Source organism: Cyanistes caeruleus, chromosome 2, assembly GCF_971803275.1.
Source record: "Cyanistes caeruleus chromosome 2, bCyaCae1.hap1.1, whole genome shotgun sequence".
NCBI classification, from domain to species: domain Eukaryota; kingdom Metazoa; phylum Chordata; class Aves; order Passeriformes; family Paridae; genus Cyanistes; species Cyanistes caeruleus.
In genome coordinates this window covers 105798384-105815571 of record NC_141702.1, presented here as the reverse complement: position 1 = coordinate 105815571, position 17188 = coordinate 105798384, and the positions used below count along the sequence as shown (strand labels likewise).

The 17188-nt window shown below is 45.7% G+C and overlaps 1 protein-coding gene across 5 annotated transcripts in view; it reads right to left on the bottom strand.

Moving 5' to 3' along the window:
- The window catches only part of LOC111942001 (uncharacterized), a 235442-nt gene that overhangs the window by 46447 nt on the left and 171807 nt on the right, over window positions 1-17188 (bottom strand). For 2 of the 5 annotated variants that reach the window (XM_086878881.1, XM_086878880.1), the window contains 6 exons: window positions 9083-9291; window positions 7376-7536; window positions 6059-6105; window positions 4045-4253; window positions 2349-2497; window positions 1053-1099 (listed from right to left, as the gene is read on the bottom strand). In XM_086878881.1, coding sequence (XP_086735007.1) covers window positions 1053-1099; window positions 2349-2497; window positions 4045-4253; window positions 6059-6105; window positions 7376-7536; window positions 9083-9291 — 822 coding nt within the window. Of the gene's footprint in view, window positions 1-1052; window positions 1100-2348; window positions 2498-4044; window positions 4254-6058; window positions 6106-7375; window positions 7537-9082; window positions 9292-15954; window positions 16236-17188 lie in introns of those variants that run through there. The other 3 variants (XM_086878882.1, XM_086878884.1, XM_086878883.1) reach the window with 3 other exon arrangements.

The following is a 17188-nucleotide window of genomic DNA, read 5'->3' as shown; positions in this document are numbered from 1 at the left end:
CTGAGCAATACTGAGCAGTAATTCTCCCCAACTGCATTCAGCATTGCAGCTGCATATCAGCAATTAAGGAGTCTTTCCAAAGGGGCTGTACCCAGGATTTGGCAGAACAAACCCTGAGCAAAGGGACCAGGACATCTGATCCCTTTTTCTGCAGCAGCAAAATTATGTCTTCAAGTCTCATCTCTCCTATCAGTAAATGCCCAGAGATGGCAAAGGAACAACAACTGACTTTCATTGAGGCTTTCAACTTGAAAGCACTGGCTGACACAGATGCACCTGAGACTGCATTTTGTCTGGCACAATTCTACTTGTCAGGGATCAGGCAAGGCAGGCAGGGAGGGACAAGGCAGAAGGCATCTCCTCCTGCAGCCTCAGCCTGCAGCACTGACCCAGGCAGAGAGAGTCAGGGAAGAGATTTGTCATGGTGAACCTGCCATAGGTGGCTTTGGGCTTGTGCTCTCAGAGGATGACAAACTCAGACCCTGCATAGGCTGCATCCATTTGGAAACCTCCTTCTCCTTAATTGGAAATTTCACAAGGACTTCCCCTCAGAGGAGGTTTCCCTATTTCTCCCAGTGCAGAACCAGGCAATGTCCATGAATCTCCTTCAGATCTGAAAGGGTTCAGCTCAGAAACTGCCCAAAGGACAGGTTTTCTCCTTCAAGGGTAAGACAAATAACTGGGAACATTTCCCATTTCATGCTCAATTTCTGCTTATTCTCTACTAACTGTGACACTGGAAATGCTGCAGGGAGATGAAGGGCAAGTGCTGGATGGAGAGGAATGTTTCCGGTTCCTGCACTGCATTTCCAGGGCCCCAAGGTACCACTCCAGCTCCAGCCACTCAGCACTTCACACTGGAGGAATTTTCACTGCACCACCACAGCACACTCCCAGTGTCTGGGCTCTCCAGGAGTCCACTGAGCCCATCAAGGAATTGAAATCAATTTAAAGAATTTCTGAAAAGAATTATTTTTATCCAACCATTCAAAATATCACTTCTGTGTCAAAATTCTCAAGGTCATTTGAGGACAGACATGCCCTGTACCAACCTCCTTCTTCAGATTCATCATCTTCACTTCTGCTGCTGGGTCCTGGCCTAGAGAAAATAGAAGACAAAAGAACATATTAAGAGGAAGACAGAGGAAAGGAGGGAATGTGTGAAGCATGAAAGGAGGCAACCATTCTTAGCATGATCACTCTGATAAAGGAGGAAATGTAACACAGAAACTAAACAAGATGCAAAGCTGATTCATTGTCCTTAAGCTCTCAGTTGCTGGAGTCAGACAGAGCTGGCCAAGCTCCGGCTGAAACACAGCAGTCATTCTTCAACTTGCAACATAACCCCCCAGTTCTGCTGTCTCTCCTTTTGGAGCCAAGTGGCTCCTACAGCCCCTCTGAAGCAGCAAGAGCTGGTGAGCTGAGACACAAGTCTCTATGGAGGGCAGCTCCTTTTGTACTGCTGCAAAGCTTGACTTTGCCTGTTTGTGCCTTACACTGGTGACAGTCTCGTGCTCCATGTGGTCAGAGCACTGCTGTCTCCTGAGAATGATATTACACCTCCTTTCTCTTTCAAGAAGAAAAAGACTTTTTCACACACAGCTGCTATGGACAGGATATTCGGACTGCACTTTAAAAGCCCTACAGAAGATTTTCAATGTGAGTGATACTTCTGTGACTCCTTCTTTATTGTTATCACTCAGACAAGCTTGACAGCTACATTTTCTCACACTTCTCCAAGCCAATATCTTCCCATCAGGTATAGTCCTATTACTCTTCTCTAGCAACTTTCCTTTGTTGATCTTAAGCCCTCATAAAAATACTAAATTTAAATCGGATTATACATCTATACCCCAAAACATCTCTGGGATCTCATTTCACAGTGAGGGTCCAGGCACAGAAAAGTTACATCTGACATTTACAGAAACAACACCCAAATTTCCAGACACCTCTAAAGTAGCCAATATTTGCCCAAACATGTTAATGTGGCTGCAGAAGTTGACAGTGAAGGATCACAGTGTTCAAAGATCTGCAGCATCCAGACCCATGCAATACAGTTCCCAAATGACACCACAAACATCACAGAGGGAATCAACAGCCAGGTCCAGAAGAGGACCTGTCTTGAGGAGCTTTTCAGCCCTGCCTCCTCTTCCCCACCACCACCACCTCTGCTCTTGGGCCATATGGTGCTGGGTTTGACATTGGGCTGGATCACCACAGATAGGGCCAAATGCTGAATACACAGAGGTTTGCCTAAATACATGGGAGAGCTGACTGTGCAAAATAACCTCACGAGATGGGAAGAGCGAGGTGAACAGCACACTGGAGCAGCAGACACCTTGGCTTACCTCATCTCCTGGGACTCTTGCACATCCAGCTGCAGAGAGCTTTTCCGAGATCCTGCAGCACTGCTTAATGCCCTGCGTAACTGGGGGATCAAAGACAGTCCCAGTGACCCCTTCTTCTTATCCCCTGCAGTGGGATACAGCAAGGAAGCCTGCAAAGAGTAGAACACAGTGCTCACTTTACGCATCCAGACCTGCCCCCACACATGCCCCAAGACATTCAGCTATGGACTTCATTGGGACCTGGCAGGAAAAGACCAGTCAGACTGATGGAGCAGCTTGGCCCAGGATGGAGAATGGTGTCCTAGGACAGGCAGGCGGTGAGGTAGAGATCATGTCACACATTTACCACCTCTCCCCTCATGCTCACTTCTGTACGAGTGTGACTGCATTCCCAGCTGGGAATTATCCCCAGGTTTGGCATCAAGATGTTCTCAGGTGACGATGCCTCCACTGGCCTTTTGGATGTATGGGAAGGCGTTTAGATCCCTATAAACTCCCTGCCCCTAAAGCACCTAACAGCCATTGCTGATCTCCAGCCACATCCCCACAAAGCCATTCTGCAGGATGGCAAAACCTGCTTTTCTCAAGCCCCTCATTTCTTTTGCTGCTGCCCTTCCCTCCTACAGTTCCCCAGCAGCCTTTGAGGCCAGAAGCTGCTGAGCTCTCAGGATGCTCAGAGCTCTCCAGCTCCCACACATCCAGCATCTCAGGCTCACTGGCATTTAGGAAGTTCAGCAGAGCTCTCTGATCTGTGTCTCTATGCAAGGTCTCTCCCTGCCCAAGTTGCTTCAGGGCTCCCCTGCCATGACCAGGAAGGGGGGTGGAGGAAGCAGGGACAGATGCACACCCTTCCTTAGTATCCCATCATTTCTGGCACAGCTAAAAAGCCAAATCAGGACCTGTTCAATCTTTAGTGAAAACATCAGTTCCTGTCAGGGATACACGGGGCCCTTTCTCAGCAAGGCTGAGACCAAGTACCCAAGCCTTTGACTGGACATTCAGTCTGCCAAAGCTGTTGTCCATCTGCCTCCTCCTGCACCCCATGGCAAACCCAAAACAACTGCAGCTCCTGGCCCTGCTGCAAAGCTAATGGTGTGGCTGGGCTCTGGGCTGCTCTCCCCATGGCCACCTCCCACCCCTTCCCTATGGACAAAGCCACGCCAGAGCACACGGCTGCCCAGAAGCTGATGAAATCTAGAAACAACATCACAGACAACTGTGCAGAAGGCCATGGCTGTACAGCTCCAAAGCTGAGACAACCTGGAACTGACTGTGCAGGACTGCCTGTTCCAGCAAACATCCCAACCAGACTCAGCTGAGATAAAACACCACCCAGACATAGAGATGCTTCACAGATACTCATAGGTTACTAAATGTAGAAGGATTGCTTGGCCAGGGTGGACAACTTTACATGCTCTGACTGCTTCTGGGTGTTCTCTCAGCCACAAGACAGAGGAGGAACCATGGCATAGCCCAGAAACCCTTCAAAGGCCTCTCCTGCTCTTGACAGATGCTGAGGACATGAAGTCTGCACCACACACCCATTGCAAAGGCATGCTGACCTGCAGTGTCCAGCTGAGCTCTTCTTTGGCTCAGCAGCTTCCCTGGGATCACACCACAGGGAAAGCTCTCCGAGCTCTGTCTACAGCACAGAAACTGAAAATCTCCCACACATGACTTAGCTTGGTCTCCTTACCTTACGTCCTTTTCCCTCTGAACGTGACTCCTGTTCTTTTCCACTGTCATTGTCATTGCCAGTGCCACTTTTCCCAGTAACGTGCTCTCTGCTGCAGCTCTTCATTGGCTTGGAAGAGCTCCTTGGGATGAGGGGCTTTGGCTTGGAGGGCAGGAGCATAGAAGGATTTGCCAGAGAAATCCTCTTGGCAAGAGGGTAGCCAGTAAGTCCTGCAAAGTGGAGACACAAAATATAACACAGGTTGCAGTGCAAACATAATGCATCTGGAGCTCCATATTTCATGGGACAGACTTGCTGCAAATTTCTAAATAGCTGCACAGGGAAACCTGCTCCTGCCTGCAGCCACTTGAGGCAGGCCAGGGGACACCCTGCTACCACTTGCACAGAGCTGCCACAGGAACACTCTTTGGGATCTCTTTCCTTCCTCCAAAGAGATGCCAGACACAGCGGTCTCCAGAATTTGACAACTACACCTAGGAAGTTATTGCTTTCCAAAGCTCGTTTTCATCGCCCTTGTTTCTGTAACTCCCACTCAGTTCAGGGTGGGGATTTGTTGGTTGCTTTTATTTCACTTCACAACTAAGGAGGTGCTGGCACATGAACAATGGCACCCCATGTTAGAAGTGAATGAACCTTTGTACTCCCCTTCACATGTCCTCAGTGTTCAAGGAGCCCAAATGTGGAGCAAACAAATTGATTTTCCCACACTGCAATTTGCTCAGATTCCCTGCCCCTGGGGTTTATTCCCTGCTTTCTTTCCTGCAGAGACACCAAATACCAACACAAAGATCACCTGCAACAAAACATTTCTGATCATGGCAGTTAAAAACCATTAAGAATTTCCTAAATGCAAACAGCAGAGTGTAGAGCAGAAAAAGAAGACAGGGATAAAATCTGTGTTTCTTTAGCCCAGTACAATGGTGACATCATTTACAAAAGAGCATCTGGCAACCTTTGATGAGGTAGGTAATTTCTAGGCCAGAATCAAACCAGCAAAAATGTCACCTGAGCAATACTGAGCAGTAATTCTCCCCAACTGCATTCAGCATTGCAGCTGCATATCAGCAATTAAGGAGTCTTTCCAAAGGGGCTGTACCCAGGATTTGGCAGAACAAACCCTGAGCAAAGGGACCAGGACATCTGATCCCTTTTCCTGCAGCAGCAAAATTATGTCTTCAAGTCTCATCTCTCCTATCAGTAAATGCCCAGAGATGGCAAAGGAACAACAACTGACTTTCATTGAGGCTTTCAACTTGAAAGCACTGGCTGACACAGATGCACCAGAGACTGCATTTTGTCTGGCACAATTCTCCTTGTCAGGGATCAGGCAAGGCAGGCAGGGAGGGACAAGGCAGAAGGCATCTCCTCCTGCAGCCTCAGCCTGCAGCACTGACCCAGGCAGAGAGAGTCGGGGAAGAGATTTGTCATGGTGAACCTGCCATAGGTGGCTTTGGGCTTGTGCTGTCAGAGGATGACAAACTCAGACCCTGCATAGGCTGCATCCATTCGGAAACCTCCTTCTCCTTAATTGCAAATTTCACAAGGACTTTCCTTAAAGGAGGTTTCTCTATTTCTCCCAGTGCAGAACCAGGCAATATCCATGAATCTCCTTCAGATCTGAAAGGGTTCAGCTCAGAAACTGCCGCAAGGAATGGTTTTCTCCTTTAAGGACAAGAGTGCTTATTCTCTACTGTGACACTGTAAATGCTGCAGGGAGATGAAGGGCAAGTGCTGGATGGAGAGGAATGTTTCCGTTTCCTGCACTGCATTTCCAGGGCCCCAAGGTACCACTCCAGCTCCAGCCACTCAGCACTTCACACTGGAGGAATTTTCACTGCACCACCACAGCACACTCCCTGTGACTGGGCTCTTTAGGAGTCCACTGAGCCCATCAAGGAATTGAAATCAATTTAAAGAATTTCTGAAAAGAATTATTTTTATCCAACCATTTAAAATATCACTACTGTGTCAAAATTCTCAAGGTCATTTGAGGACAGACATGCCCTGTACCAACCTCCTTCTTCAGATTCATCATCTTCACTTCTGCTGCTGGGTGTGGACCTTGAGAAAACCGAGGACAAAAGAACATATTAAGAGGAAGAAAGAGAAGGGAGGGAATGTGTGTAGCATGAAAGGTGGCAACCCTTCTTAGCATGGTCACTGTGATGAAGGAGGAAATGCAACACAGAAACTAAACAAGATGCAAAGCTGATTCATTGTCCTTAAGCTCTCAGTTGCTGGAGTCAGACAGAGCTGGCCAAGCTCCGCCTGAAACACAGCAGTCATTCTTCAACTTGCATCATAACCCCCCAGTTCTGCTGTCTCTCCTTTTGGAGCCAAGTGGCTCCTACAGCCCCTCTGAAGCAGCAAGAGCTGCTGAGCTGAGACACGAGTCTCTATGGAGGGCAGCTGCTTTTGTACTGCTGCAAAGCTTGACTTTGCCTGTTTGTGCCTTACACTGGTGACAGTCTCGTGCTCCATGTGGTCAGAGCACTGCTGTCTCCTGAGAATGATTTTACACCTCCTTTCTCTTTCAAGAAGAAAAAGGCTTTTTCACACACAGCTGCTATGGACAGGATATTCAGACTGCACTTTAAAAGCCCTACAGAAGATTTTCAATGTGAGTGATAGTTCTGTGACTCCTTCTGAGTGTTGTCACTCAGATAAGCTTGACAGATACATTTTCTCACACTTCTCCAAGCCAATATCTTCCCATCAGGTATAGTCCTATTACTCTTCTCTAGCAACTTTCCTTCGTTGATCTTAAGCCCTCATAAAAATACTAAATGTCGATCGGATTATACATTAATCTAATGTAAAATCATTAATTAATCTATACATAAAACATTTCTGGGATCTCATTTCACAGTGAGGGTCCAGGCACAGAAAAGTTACATCTGACGTTTACAGAAACAACACCCAAATTTCCAGACACCTGTAAAGTAGCCAATATTTGCCCAAACATGTTAATGTGGCTGCAGAAGTTGACAGTGAAGGATCACAGTATTCAAAGATCTGCAGCATCCAGACCCATGCAATACAGTTCCCAAATGACACCACAAACATCACAGAGGGAATCAACAGCCAGGTCCAGAAGAGGACCTGTCTTGAGGAGCCTTTCAGCCCTGCCTCCTCTTCCCCACCACCACCTCTGCTCTTGGGCCATATGGTGCTGGGTTTGACACTGGGCTGGATCACCACAGATAGGGCCAAATGCTGAATACACAGAGGTTTGCCTAAATACATGGGAGAGCTGACTGTGCAAAATAACCTCGCGAGATGGGAAGAGCGAGGTGAACAGCACACTGGAGCAGCAGACACCTTGGCTTACCTCATCTCCTGGGACTCTTGCACATCCAGCTGCAGAGAGCTTTTCCGAGACCCTGCAGCACTGCTAACAGCAGGATTTAATGCCCTGCGTAACTGGGGGATCAAAGACAGTCCCAGTGACCCCTTCTTCTTATCCCCTGCAGTGGGATACAGCAAGGAAGCCTGCAAAGAGTAGAACACAGTGCTCACTTTACGCATCCAGACCTGCCCCCACACATGCCCCAAGACATTCAGCTATGGACTTCATTGGGACCTGGCAGGAAAAGACCAGTCAGACTGATGGAGCAGCTTGGCCCAGGATGGAGAATGGTGTCCTAGGACAGGCAGGTGGTGGGGGAGAGATCATGTCACACATTTGCCACCTCTCCCCTCATGCTCACTTCTGTACAAGTGTGACTGCATTCCCAGCTGGGAGTCATCCACATGTTTGGCATCAAGATGTTCTCAGGTGACGATGCCTCCACTGGCCTTTTGGATGTATGGGAAGGCGTTTAGATCCCTATAAACTCCCTGCCCCTAAAGCACCTAAAAACCACTGCTGATTTCCAGCCACGTCCCCACAAAGCCATTCTGCAGGATGGCAAAACCTGCTTTTCTTAACCCCTCATTTCTTCTGCTGCTGCCCTTCCCTCCTACAGTTCCCCAGCAGCCTTTGAGGCCAGAAGCTGCTGAACTCTCAGGATGCTCAGAGCTCTCCAGCTCCCACACATCCAGCATCTCAGGCTCACTGGCATTTAGGAAGTTCAGCAGAGCTCTCTGATCTGTGGCTCTCTGGAAGGTCTCTGCCTGCCCAAGTTGTTCCAGAGACCCCATGCCAAGGCCAGGAATGGGGGTGGAAGAAGCAGGGACAGATGCACTCCCTTCCTTAGTATCCCATCATTTCTGGCACAGCTAAAAAGCCAAATCAGGACCTGTTCAATCTTCAGTGAAAACATCAGTTCCTGTCAGGGATACACGGGGCCCTTTCTCAGCAAGGCTGAGACCAAGTACCCAAGCCTTTGACTGGACATTCAGTCTGCCAAAGCTGTTGTCCATCTGCCTCCTCCTGCACCCCATGGCAAACCCAAAACAATTGCAGCTCCTGGCCCTGCTGCAAAGCTAATGGTGTGGCTGGGCTCTGGGCTGCTCTCCCCATGGCCACCTTCCACCCCTTCCTTATGGACAAAGCCACGCCAGAGCACACAGCTGCCCAGAAGCTGATGAAATCTAGAAACAACATCACAGACAACTGTGCAGAAGGCCATGGCTGTACAGCTCCAAAGCTGAGACAACCTGGAACTGACTGTGCAGGACTGCCTGTTCCAGCAAACATCCCAACCAGGCACAGCTGAGACAAAACACCACCCAGACACAGAGATACTTCACAGATACTCGTAGGTTACTAAATGTAGAAGGATTGCTTGGCCAGAGCGGACAACTTTACATGCTCTGACTGCTTCTGGGTGTTCTCTCAGCCACAAGACAGAGGAGGGACCACGGCATAGCCCAGAAACCCTTCAAAGGCCTCTCCTGCTCTTGACAGATGCTGAGGACATGAAGTGTGCACCACACACCCATTGCAAAGGCATGCTGACCTGCAGGGTCCAGCTGAGCTCTTCCTTGGCTCAGCAGCTTCCCTGGGATCACACCACAGGGAAAGCTCTCCGAGCTCTGTCTACAGCACAGAAACTGAAAATCTCCCACACATTACTTAGCGTGGTCTCCTTACCTTACGTCCTTTTTCTTCTGAACGTGACTCCTGTTCTTTTCTGGTGTCATCGTCATTGCCAGTGCCACTTTTCCCAGTAACGTGCTCTCCGATGCAGCTCTTCATTGGCTTGGAAGAGCTCTTTGGGATGAGGGGCATTGGCTTGGAGGGAAGGAGCACAGAAGGATTTGCCAGAGAAAATCTCTTGGCAAGAGGGTAGCCAGTCAGGCCTGCAAAGTGGAGACACAAAATATAACACAGGTTGCAGTGCAAACATAATGCATCTGGAGCTCCATATTTCATGGGACAGACTTGCTGCAAACTTCTAAATAGCTGCACAGGGAAACCTGCTCCTGCCTGCAGCCACTTGAGGCAGGCCAGGGGACACCCTGCCCCCCTTGCACAGAGCTCCCACAGGAACAGCCTGGCCTCTGGGCTGGCCTGGGACAGCAGGGAGCCCAGAGCCCTGGGCTTTGCAGCCATGGCTCAGCTGCACATGCAGCCTCCTGCTCCTGTCCCTGCCCCACAGCTGAGCAGCCCTACAGCTGCACGGGGCACTGGCAGCAGCACAGCTCATTGCAGGGGGCACATGCAGGGCAGAACTGTTCCCTGGGGATGTGCACAGGCTCTCTAGGCTGGCACAAGACCCTTCCTCCTGCCAGAGAGCAGCCCAGCTCTGTATGAGTCTGAGGCATGCTGAAAAGGCTTCGAATAAGTGAGTTAGTTGACCTCCTGTTGCTATATTTCATATATTAGTAAAGGCCTGTATGCACAAACCATAGCAAGTCGTGATATTAAATGCCAAAGTCCTTGAAACCTTCATGCAGAAGAGAGAGTAAAGGAAAACAATATCCTTGTGTGTAGGAGAAAAAATGTAAACCTGTGTGTGTTAGCCAATATTAGCTTGCTCTGCCTGCAGACCCTGTAGAGCCCTATAAAAGGTGTGTTAAAGATAGAAATAAACGGAATTCACAATTACTTCTTTGAAGAGTGGTGAATAGCTGGCGGTCTCTCAATATTTGGTGCTCTGAACAGGACACCCAGTGCGCAGGGGGGCTTCAGTGGATCCACGCACGGTGGGACGGAGCCTTGGACCGAGGTTGGTGGAGCAGATCAGAGTGCAGATAGACGCTGCCTTGGATCGGTACCGGATAGGCGGCTCGCGAATCAACGGGGGCGAGTCGCTGGGGGAGTCCGAAGGCAGGGGCGCTGTACAAGGGTCGCAACCTTCCCCCCTGCCGAGGGCCGCTAGCATGGATGTGGAATTTGTGGCGGCAGATAAACTGCTTCTCTGCATCCTCGTTAAATGAGGCGGAGCAGCCCGGGAAAAGGACCTGGATATGCTCATTATATGGGCTAATTGTCACAGGCATTTAGTAGTGCCATCGCTGCCTTTTGCAGTGAAAGAACGGACGGATATATCGGCTCTGATATGGGAAACGGCAATTACAGAAAAGAGCAAGGACACTGTGTCTCTCGGTTGAACTTGGCAGATTTTAATTAATACCTTAAAAACATAAAAGCGAGATATGCTGAGGCTGTGAGCCCCGTAATTCTACCTGCGTCACAGCGGCAGATGCATTTATCTCCCACTGCTGGTCAAGCTATCTCCTATCTATGCTGCCCATGGAGAGAGGGAGGGAGAGTCAAAGAGAAGAAAATAATGAGAAAGAAATTCCACTGCAAATGCTGAAACAACGAACAGAATCTGTTCAGTTATGGCAGGATGTGATACATCCAGAAATATTTGCTTCATTTTTGGAGTTGCTTTTAACATTACAATCTTACTTAAGTTCCATCTTTACTACCCTGGAAGAAAAGAAGCCAAATTTAGACCGGTTTCCACCCGAAGCAGGGGGACATGGGGGAGCACTGAGGTGGGCTCTGTGAGAACAAAGGCACCCTGGGGGCAGAAGCAGCGCCATCGCCTGCTTCTGTAAAATCGTGCCCTTTTTTCCTCTATCAGCGAACAACAAGAGAGATTGAGAGAAAAAAAACTGCATTTGTTAAAGTTAACTTTGTGAGGTTTTTTTTCTTTCTCTCCATTTTTCCTCGCTGCGAGAGTATGTAGAGAATGTGAAGGAAGATAAGAGCAGAGCTGCAGCAGCAGCAGAGTGGGCAGTTCACCCCCCCGCTCCCTCTCTAAGGAAAAACACCCGGATAATACCCAGTTTGTTAAAAAGTCATGTTTTATTGGGTTTTCAAAATGCTTTATATACCATTGTAGAGTTAATTTTGTGTTTTAAGTAATTATGAGTTTATGCATTTGCAGTTTTTAGGATTTTACTAGAGAAGTTATTGTGATTCTTCGAACATTTAAAAAAAAAAAAAAAAGAGAGAGAAAAGGTGTTTAACAAAAGTTGCCTTGCAATAATTGGTTTAGAACTTAAGGTTAAAACATGGTGTGATTTACAGCTTCTAGGAAAACCTTCCAATTAATGTTATCTACAGAAGAGATTTATGGTTTAAAAAATAACTAGTTAAGAGAACTTTACTGTACAAGACAAAGTTAAGTTAAAGTATATATTATCCATTTGCTTGTTTTTTCCACAATTTTAATAAGGTAATTTTAATGTAAGTTCTTTTAAGTTATATAAAACACATATAACTGCATATATACCAATTTGGATTTTGGATTTTAGTTTAAAAATTGGACTTGATACTTCTGAAAAATGCTACAAAAGCTAGATTGCAACTTGCCAAATCCTGTGTTGTTGTGGTGTTTCTCTAGAAAACTGCACTTTAAAATCCTAACCAATTTAAGCATATACTAAGCAAATTCCTGTTATGAATAAGTATTTTTAGTAACATTTGCAGTTATTGTGGGTTATTCTCAAAGCTAGATGACATAGAATTGTGATGTATTTGTTACATTCTTATAATCTTTATAGTGAATCCATGTTATCGTTATATTGTGTTTAAAAGGTATATATCAAACTTTTAGTTGCTTTTTTGTAGTAACAGAATAAGATTAAGTTATGTTTTTATTTAATATAGATTAAGTGTTAATAGAATTAAGGATAGTCGAGTTTTATTATGCTTAGGCTTGAATGTTTTTAAGTTAAGTTTTCTAACTTAGATATTCTTTTAAGGTTAAGTTTGTTATTTCCTTTTGTCATATATAATTATTGTTAGGTTTAAATATTGTTTAATTTAAATTGTTTTGTGTTTTATTGGAGACACTTGTTTAAACTGCAAAGTATAGTTATTTTCCTAGAGAGAAGAAGACAGCGACAACTGAAACAGCAGTGACGGAACACTGGTGAACACCTGCTTGTGGATAAAAGTGAATGCAGTCTGTGACACCCTTGACTTCATCGGGAGTGTTCTATTGTTTGTTGCAATCCCTGCAGATTTTGTTTGTTGTAGCTTTCTTATTTTTCAGTGTTTCCAGAATTTTAAGAGGATGTATCATTGTTGAAGATCAGCTGCCATAGGAGAGGCTTCAGATTAAACCAACTGCTGCATGGTTTAATTGGTCTAGTACCTGAGGCTTCTGATCATTTGATTTGTACAAATGCATTTTAACAGTTTGCTGTGCTGTAAGCATCTCATAGCTGCTACTATTGAGAACCTTGTTTTAGAAATGAGTTAAGAGGCATCTTTCCAGTTTAAAGCCAGGCCCTGGCCAAGCCTTGACTTTACCTGGATGGAATGTGTGCCATCAGATCCAGATGTTTTTTGCACCAAAACAGTGTTTGGGTCGCTTTTTGACTCAGCAATTTGACCCTATTGATACGACAGCTGGATCGGTTTTGAAGTGAGCTTGGAGAATCATTTCCGGAGATGATTACCCAATCCTTCACTGATTTTTTTTGTTTCTGTTTGTTTGCTAACTATGGGATGCTGGTGCAGCGTTTTAGTAATTAATAGTAGTTTTATATTACATATGTTATTAATAATGTTTATGATTTAATTGATTTTTAACTGGTGTAAGTTCTTATTAATTGTGTATATGGTTTTGTGTTGATGTTGATGTTTATTACAAAAGTACATCTCATTTTATTTTTTTTTTAAGAAAACGGGGGAAATGGATGCCCTAAAAGCATTTGATTAGTGTAATTCATTAACTTCAAGGAGAGAAGTGCCTGTGTTTTGTTGGCAGGTTCAAAAAGGTCACCTGTCCATCTGACCAGACTGTCTGCCTCTGAACACACGAGATCCAGTGAACAGAGACGTCATCACACAGCCTTGGTGCTCCAGACATGGATCAGAAGTGGAGCTGCCAGGACACAGTTGTGTCTGAACACTATACAGACAGTTGCCAACAGAAATTTTATGTTGTTATTATGATGTTGTGTCTCTACCAATTTTTCAGGTATCCTTTGTTTTAAGATTTAGAAGGATCTGAAGAACAACTTGAACATCAAAACCCTCAGTCACCCATCAGCTGCCAGTTGACATCACGGGAGCAGTGAACATTCCAGGACTGAATCGTGTTGGAAAAATTCTGTAGAAGATCTAAGAAAAGTGTAGAGACTCCATCTAACTGTATATAAAGCAAATTGTAGTTGTGTGTTTACCCTTTTAGCAAATTGCTTTCACGCTTAGACTACATATATACCAGAGCACGTGTGTTAAAGGTAGTTATATAATAGGTTAAGATAACAAGTTTGGCCTGTGTGGTAATTGTTGTGTTGGGATGGAGTGTGGGTATTCCCCCTTCGAGAGGTAGTGTAGACATCTTTGAAAGTTCATTTGGCGTTGGGGTTTTGGCTGTGAGTTTGCGGGTATGGTGTCGTTTACATGGTAAACTGCTTATGGTAATTGTGCTGTTCATAGTCATGACCAACTGTCTGCTAACTAACATCCAAAGTGACAGAACATATGGGTAACTCTGGCACATTGAACTGGCCAAAAGTCAATGTGTTTGAGCCTAGCCACCCCTGGAGATCCTTTTGCACCTGTCTCATAGGAATCCCTGAATGGGATCCTCAAGCATTTAAAGGTTTAATTAGTAATGAGACTCAACTGAATCAACTGGCAATGTTGCAAGAGTGCAATTGCACTGTTGGCTTCACATTAAGACAACCTGAAGCCTGTTGGCAAGCAAAAATTACCAAAGTTCTCAATGTTACAACCCTCAGAAGAATTAGATTTGTTAAGTTCCACCAATACCTCAGGTGGATGGATAATGTTTGAACCCTCAACAAAAAGTCATTCCAACAAAGTAATGCAGCACTAGGCTGCAGTCAGTCAACCCTGTAGCTGACCTTGTTACTACCATTGAAAGTAAAGCCTTTGTTCGTGGTGCAATCTCACAGGACAATTACCAAAGCGATTACCTAGTTCCATATTCCTAATCTGTGGAGATAGAGCATGGAATTAGATTCCTGCTAGTCCACATAGAAGACCCTGTTATCTTGGGAAACATAACTTTGTTCCACCCAAGCTTATACCAATTGTTGAATATAGCTAGCAAAATGAAGAACATCGAACAGTCAAAGCGAAGCCTGAATGAATTAAGGCCTAGCAACTCTAAAAAGGCTCGCTTGCTGGACTAAGGAAGGATTGAACTTAACATCCACAATATTAAGTGAGCTTTCAGCCGATGTGAGTAGTGTATGTCATGCAGTATTACAAAATCGAGCTGCAATTGACTTTTTGCTCTTAGCACAAAAACATGGTTGTGGGGAGTTTGAAGGCATGTGCTGCTTGAATCTTACTGATCATTCAGCTTCCATCCATAAGCAACTACAACAGCTACAGGATGGGTTACATGCCCTGAAAGAAGATAGTGACCCCATTGGAAGTTGGTTCGCCAGCTGGGGCATCACTGGATGGTTGAGGTCTCTTGTGCTAGAAGGGGGACGGACTTTACATATAATGTTAATCGGGATGACAGTCTAAGTTGTATGTTATCTTGTCTTCATAAGAGCATAGAAAGAGTCACATCCAAAGCCTGGTTTGTGCAAAAAGAGAAATGGGAAATTGTTGCTATATTTCATATATTAGTAAAGGCCTGTATGCACAAACCAGCCTTTGACATAAGTCGTGATATTAAAGGCTAAAGTCCTTGAAACCTTCATGCAGAAGAGAGAGTAAAGCAAAACAATATCCTTGTGTGCAGGAGAAAAAATGTAAACCTGTGTGTGTTAGCCAATAGTAGCTTGCTCTGCCTGCAGACCCTGTAGAACCCTATAAAAGGTGTGCTAAAGATAGAAATAAACGGAATTCACAATTACTTCTGTGAAGACTGGTGAATAGCTGGTGGTCTCTCAATAACCTCCCACCATTATGATCAATCCATCTCTTTCATGAGACACTAGAGATATTTTTTTAACTACTGAGAAACTGTCTTCAGTTTTATTTCTCATGTAACTAACCTGCATGTAATTCTTCTGAATAATATTATTAAGTCAGATGGGAGAAGTGGAATGCTCAAAAAATGAGAGGTGAAAAAGATCCTCTCTTGAGGTTTGGCCTTCTGTGAATACCCATTAAAGCCCTACACAACTGTGAGTGCAGTTTCTGAAAACCACAAAACTTCTCCGCATGAGCCCTTGCTGGTGTTCTTATAACACAGTAATAGCGTCCTCAGGGTTAGACGCGATCAGCAAGCAGAGCAAGGACAGGAAATTGATCTGTTGCGAGATCCAACATTCATGGCAAAGAATGAAACAGGACTTGCATCTCATGGCCATGTCCAATTTGTGGTCAGCTGTGGCCACCGTCCCTGTCCTGGCTGACAGGATGAATGATTTGGCTACTATCAAAAAGGAGAACGCAGAGTAAACTAATGACAGAATTTTGTGATGCCATGGGCATCCTTGCAGGATCATCTGTCAGCCACCTACAGAGCCAGAACTGACCACCATGGACCAGTTTTCCCTGAAATCTGGTGGGACTTTTTACCATTTGGCTCAGACCTTTCAGCTCCTTTCTATCCTCACCTTTTCCTTCCATGCTCTTTCCTTTTCCAGTGAAGTTCATGTTGGAACCCGTGCTTCTGCCTCGCAGAAGTATCTGGGTTTGAACTTGAGAACGGTCTCCGCGTAGACAGCGAATGGAGCTTGCTACCCAGCCCTAGAGCAAGGTCTCGTGACTCCAATCGCCAGCAGTCGGCACAGAGAGGCAGAGCCAGACGCGTCTCCTGCCGCTGTGTCCGTGTCAACCACAACCGTCACAACCCCAGCTCGTGGCTGCCCCTTTGTGATGCGCTCGCCCACGGTTCTGTTTCCATGGCTACAAAACCCCCACCCCAACTCCATCCCTTTCCCTTCCCAAGGACAGCCAGCCCTGGGCCCAGCCAGGCCAGGCCGGAGGGCTTCACACTGTCTAGGAAGTAAATGCTTTCCTAAGCTACTTTCCAAGGCCTTTATTTCTGTAATTCTCACTCAGTTCTGGGTTGCAGCTTGCTGGTGTGGGATTTTGTTTATTTCTCTTCACGTCCAACAAAGTGCTGGGACACAAACAATGGCACCAGGAGTTGCAAGTAAAAGAAGCTTTGCACTCCCCAGCAGATGAGCCCAGAATTCAGGTGGCCAATATCTGGAGGGAGGAATATGACCACCCAAATGTTCCACTTTTGCTCCACTTCACTGTTCCAGGGGTTTATTCCCAGCTTTCCGTATTGCAGAGACACCCAAACCCAACAAAAATATGATCTGCCTCAAAACTTCCCTGATCTTGGCAGTTCCTGACATTTCAAAATCTCCTTAATGGAAATATCATGGGGCAGGTAATTCTGAAATACTCTCCCACAGAGCAGTTAAAACTAATCATGCTTGATTTGGCAGGACTAATCGTGAGCCAAAGGTCCAGTGGGTCTCATCCCTTTTTCTCCATCAGCTAAACTATTTCTTCAAGTCTCATCTCTCCAATATGTTCAAAGAAGCTTTGCAGTCTGCATTAGATGCCCCCAGTATTCAGTGGGCCAATATGATCATTGTAGCTGTAGGTTGTAAATTGGCCATGCAAAGTTCTCCTTCATTGTGGCAGCGCTTTATTCCTGCTTGCTTTCCTGCAGACACACCCAAACCCAACATTCCAAAACCGGCCTCAAAACAATTCTCATTTTGACTGTCCCTGAAAATTCAAAGCTATACTAAAAGCATTTTTTTATTTTTCCCTTTATTACTGGATCTGTTCAAACATGCTGTAGACTGAAAAAAACCCAGACAAACC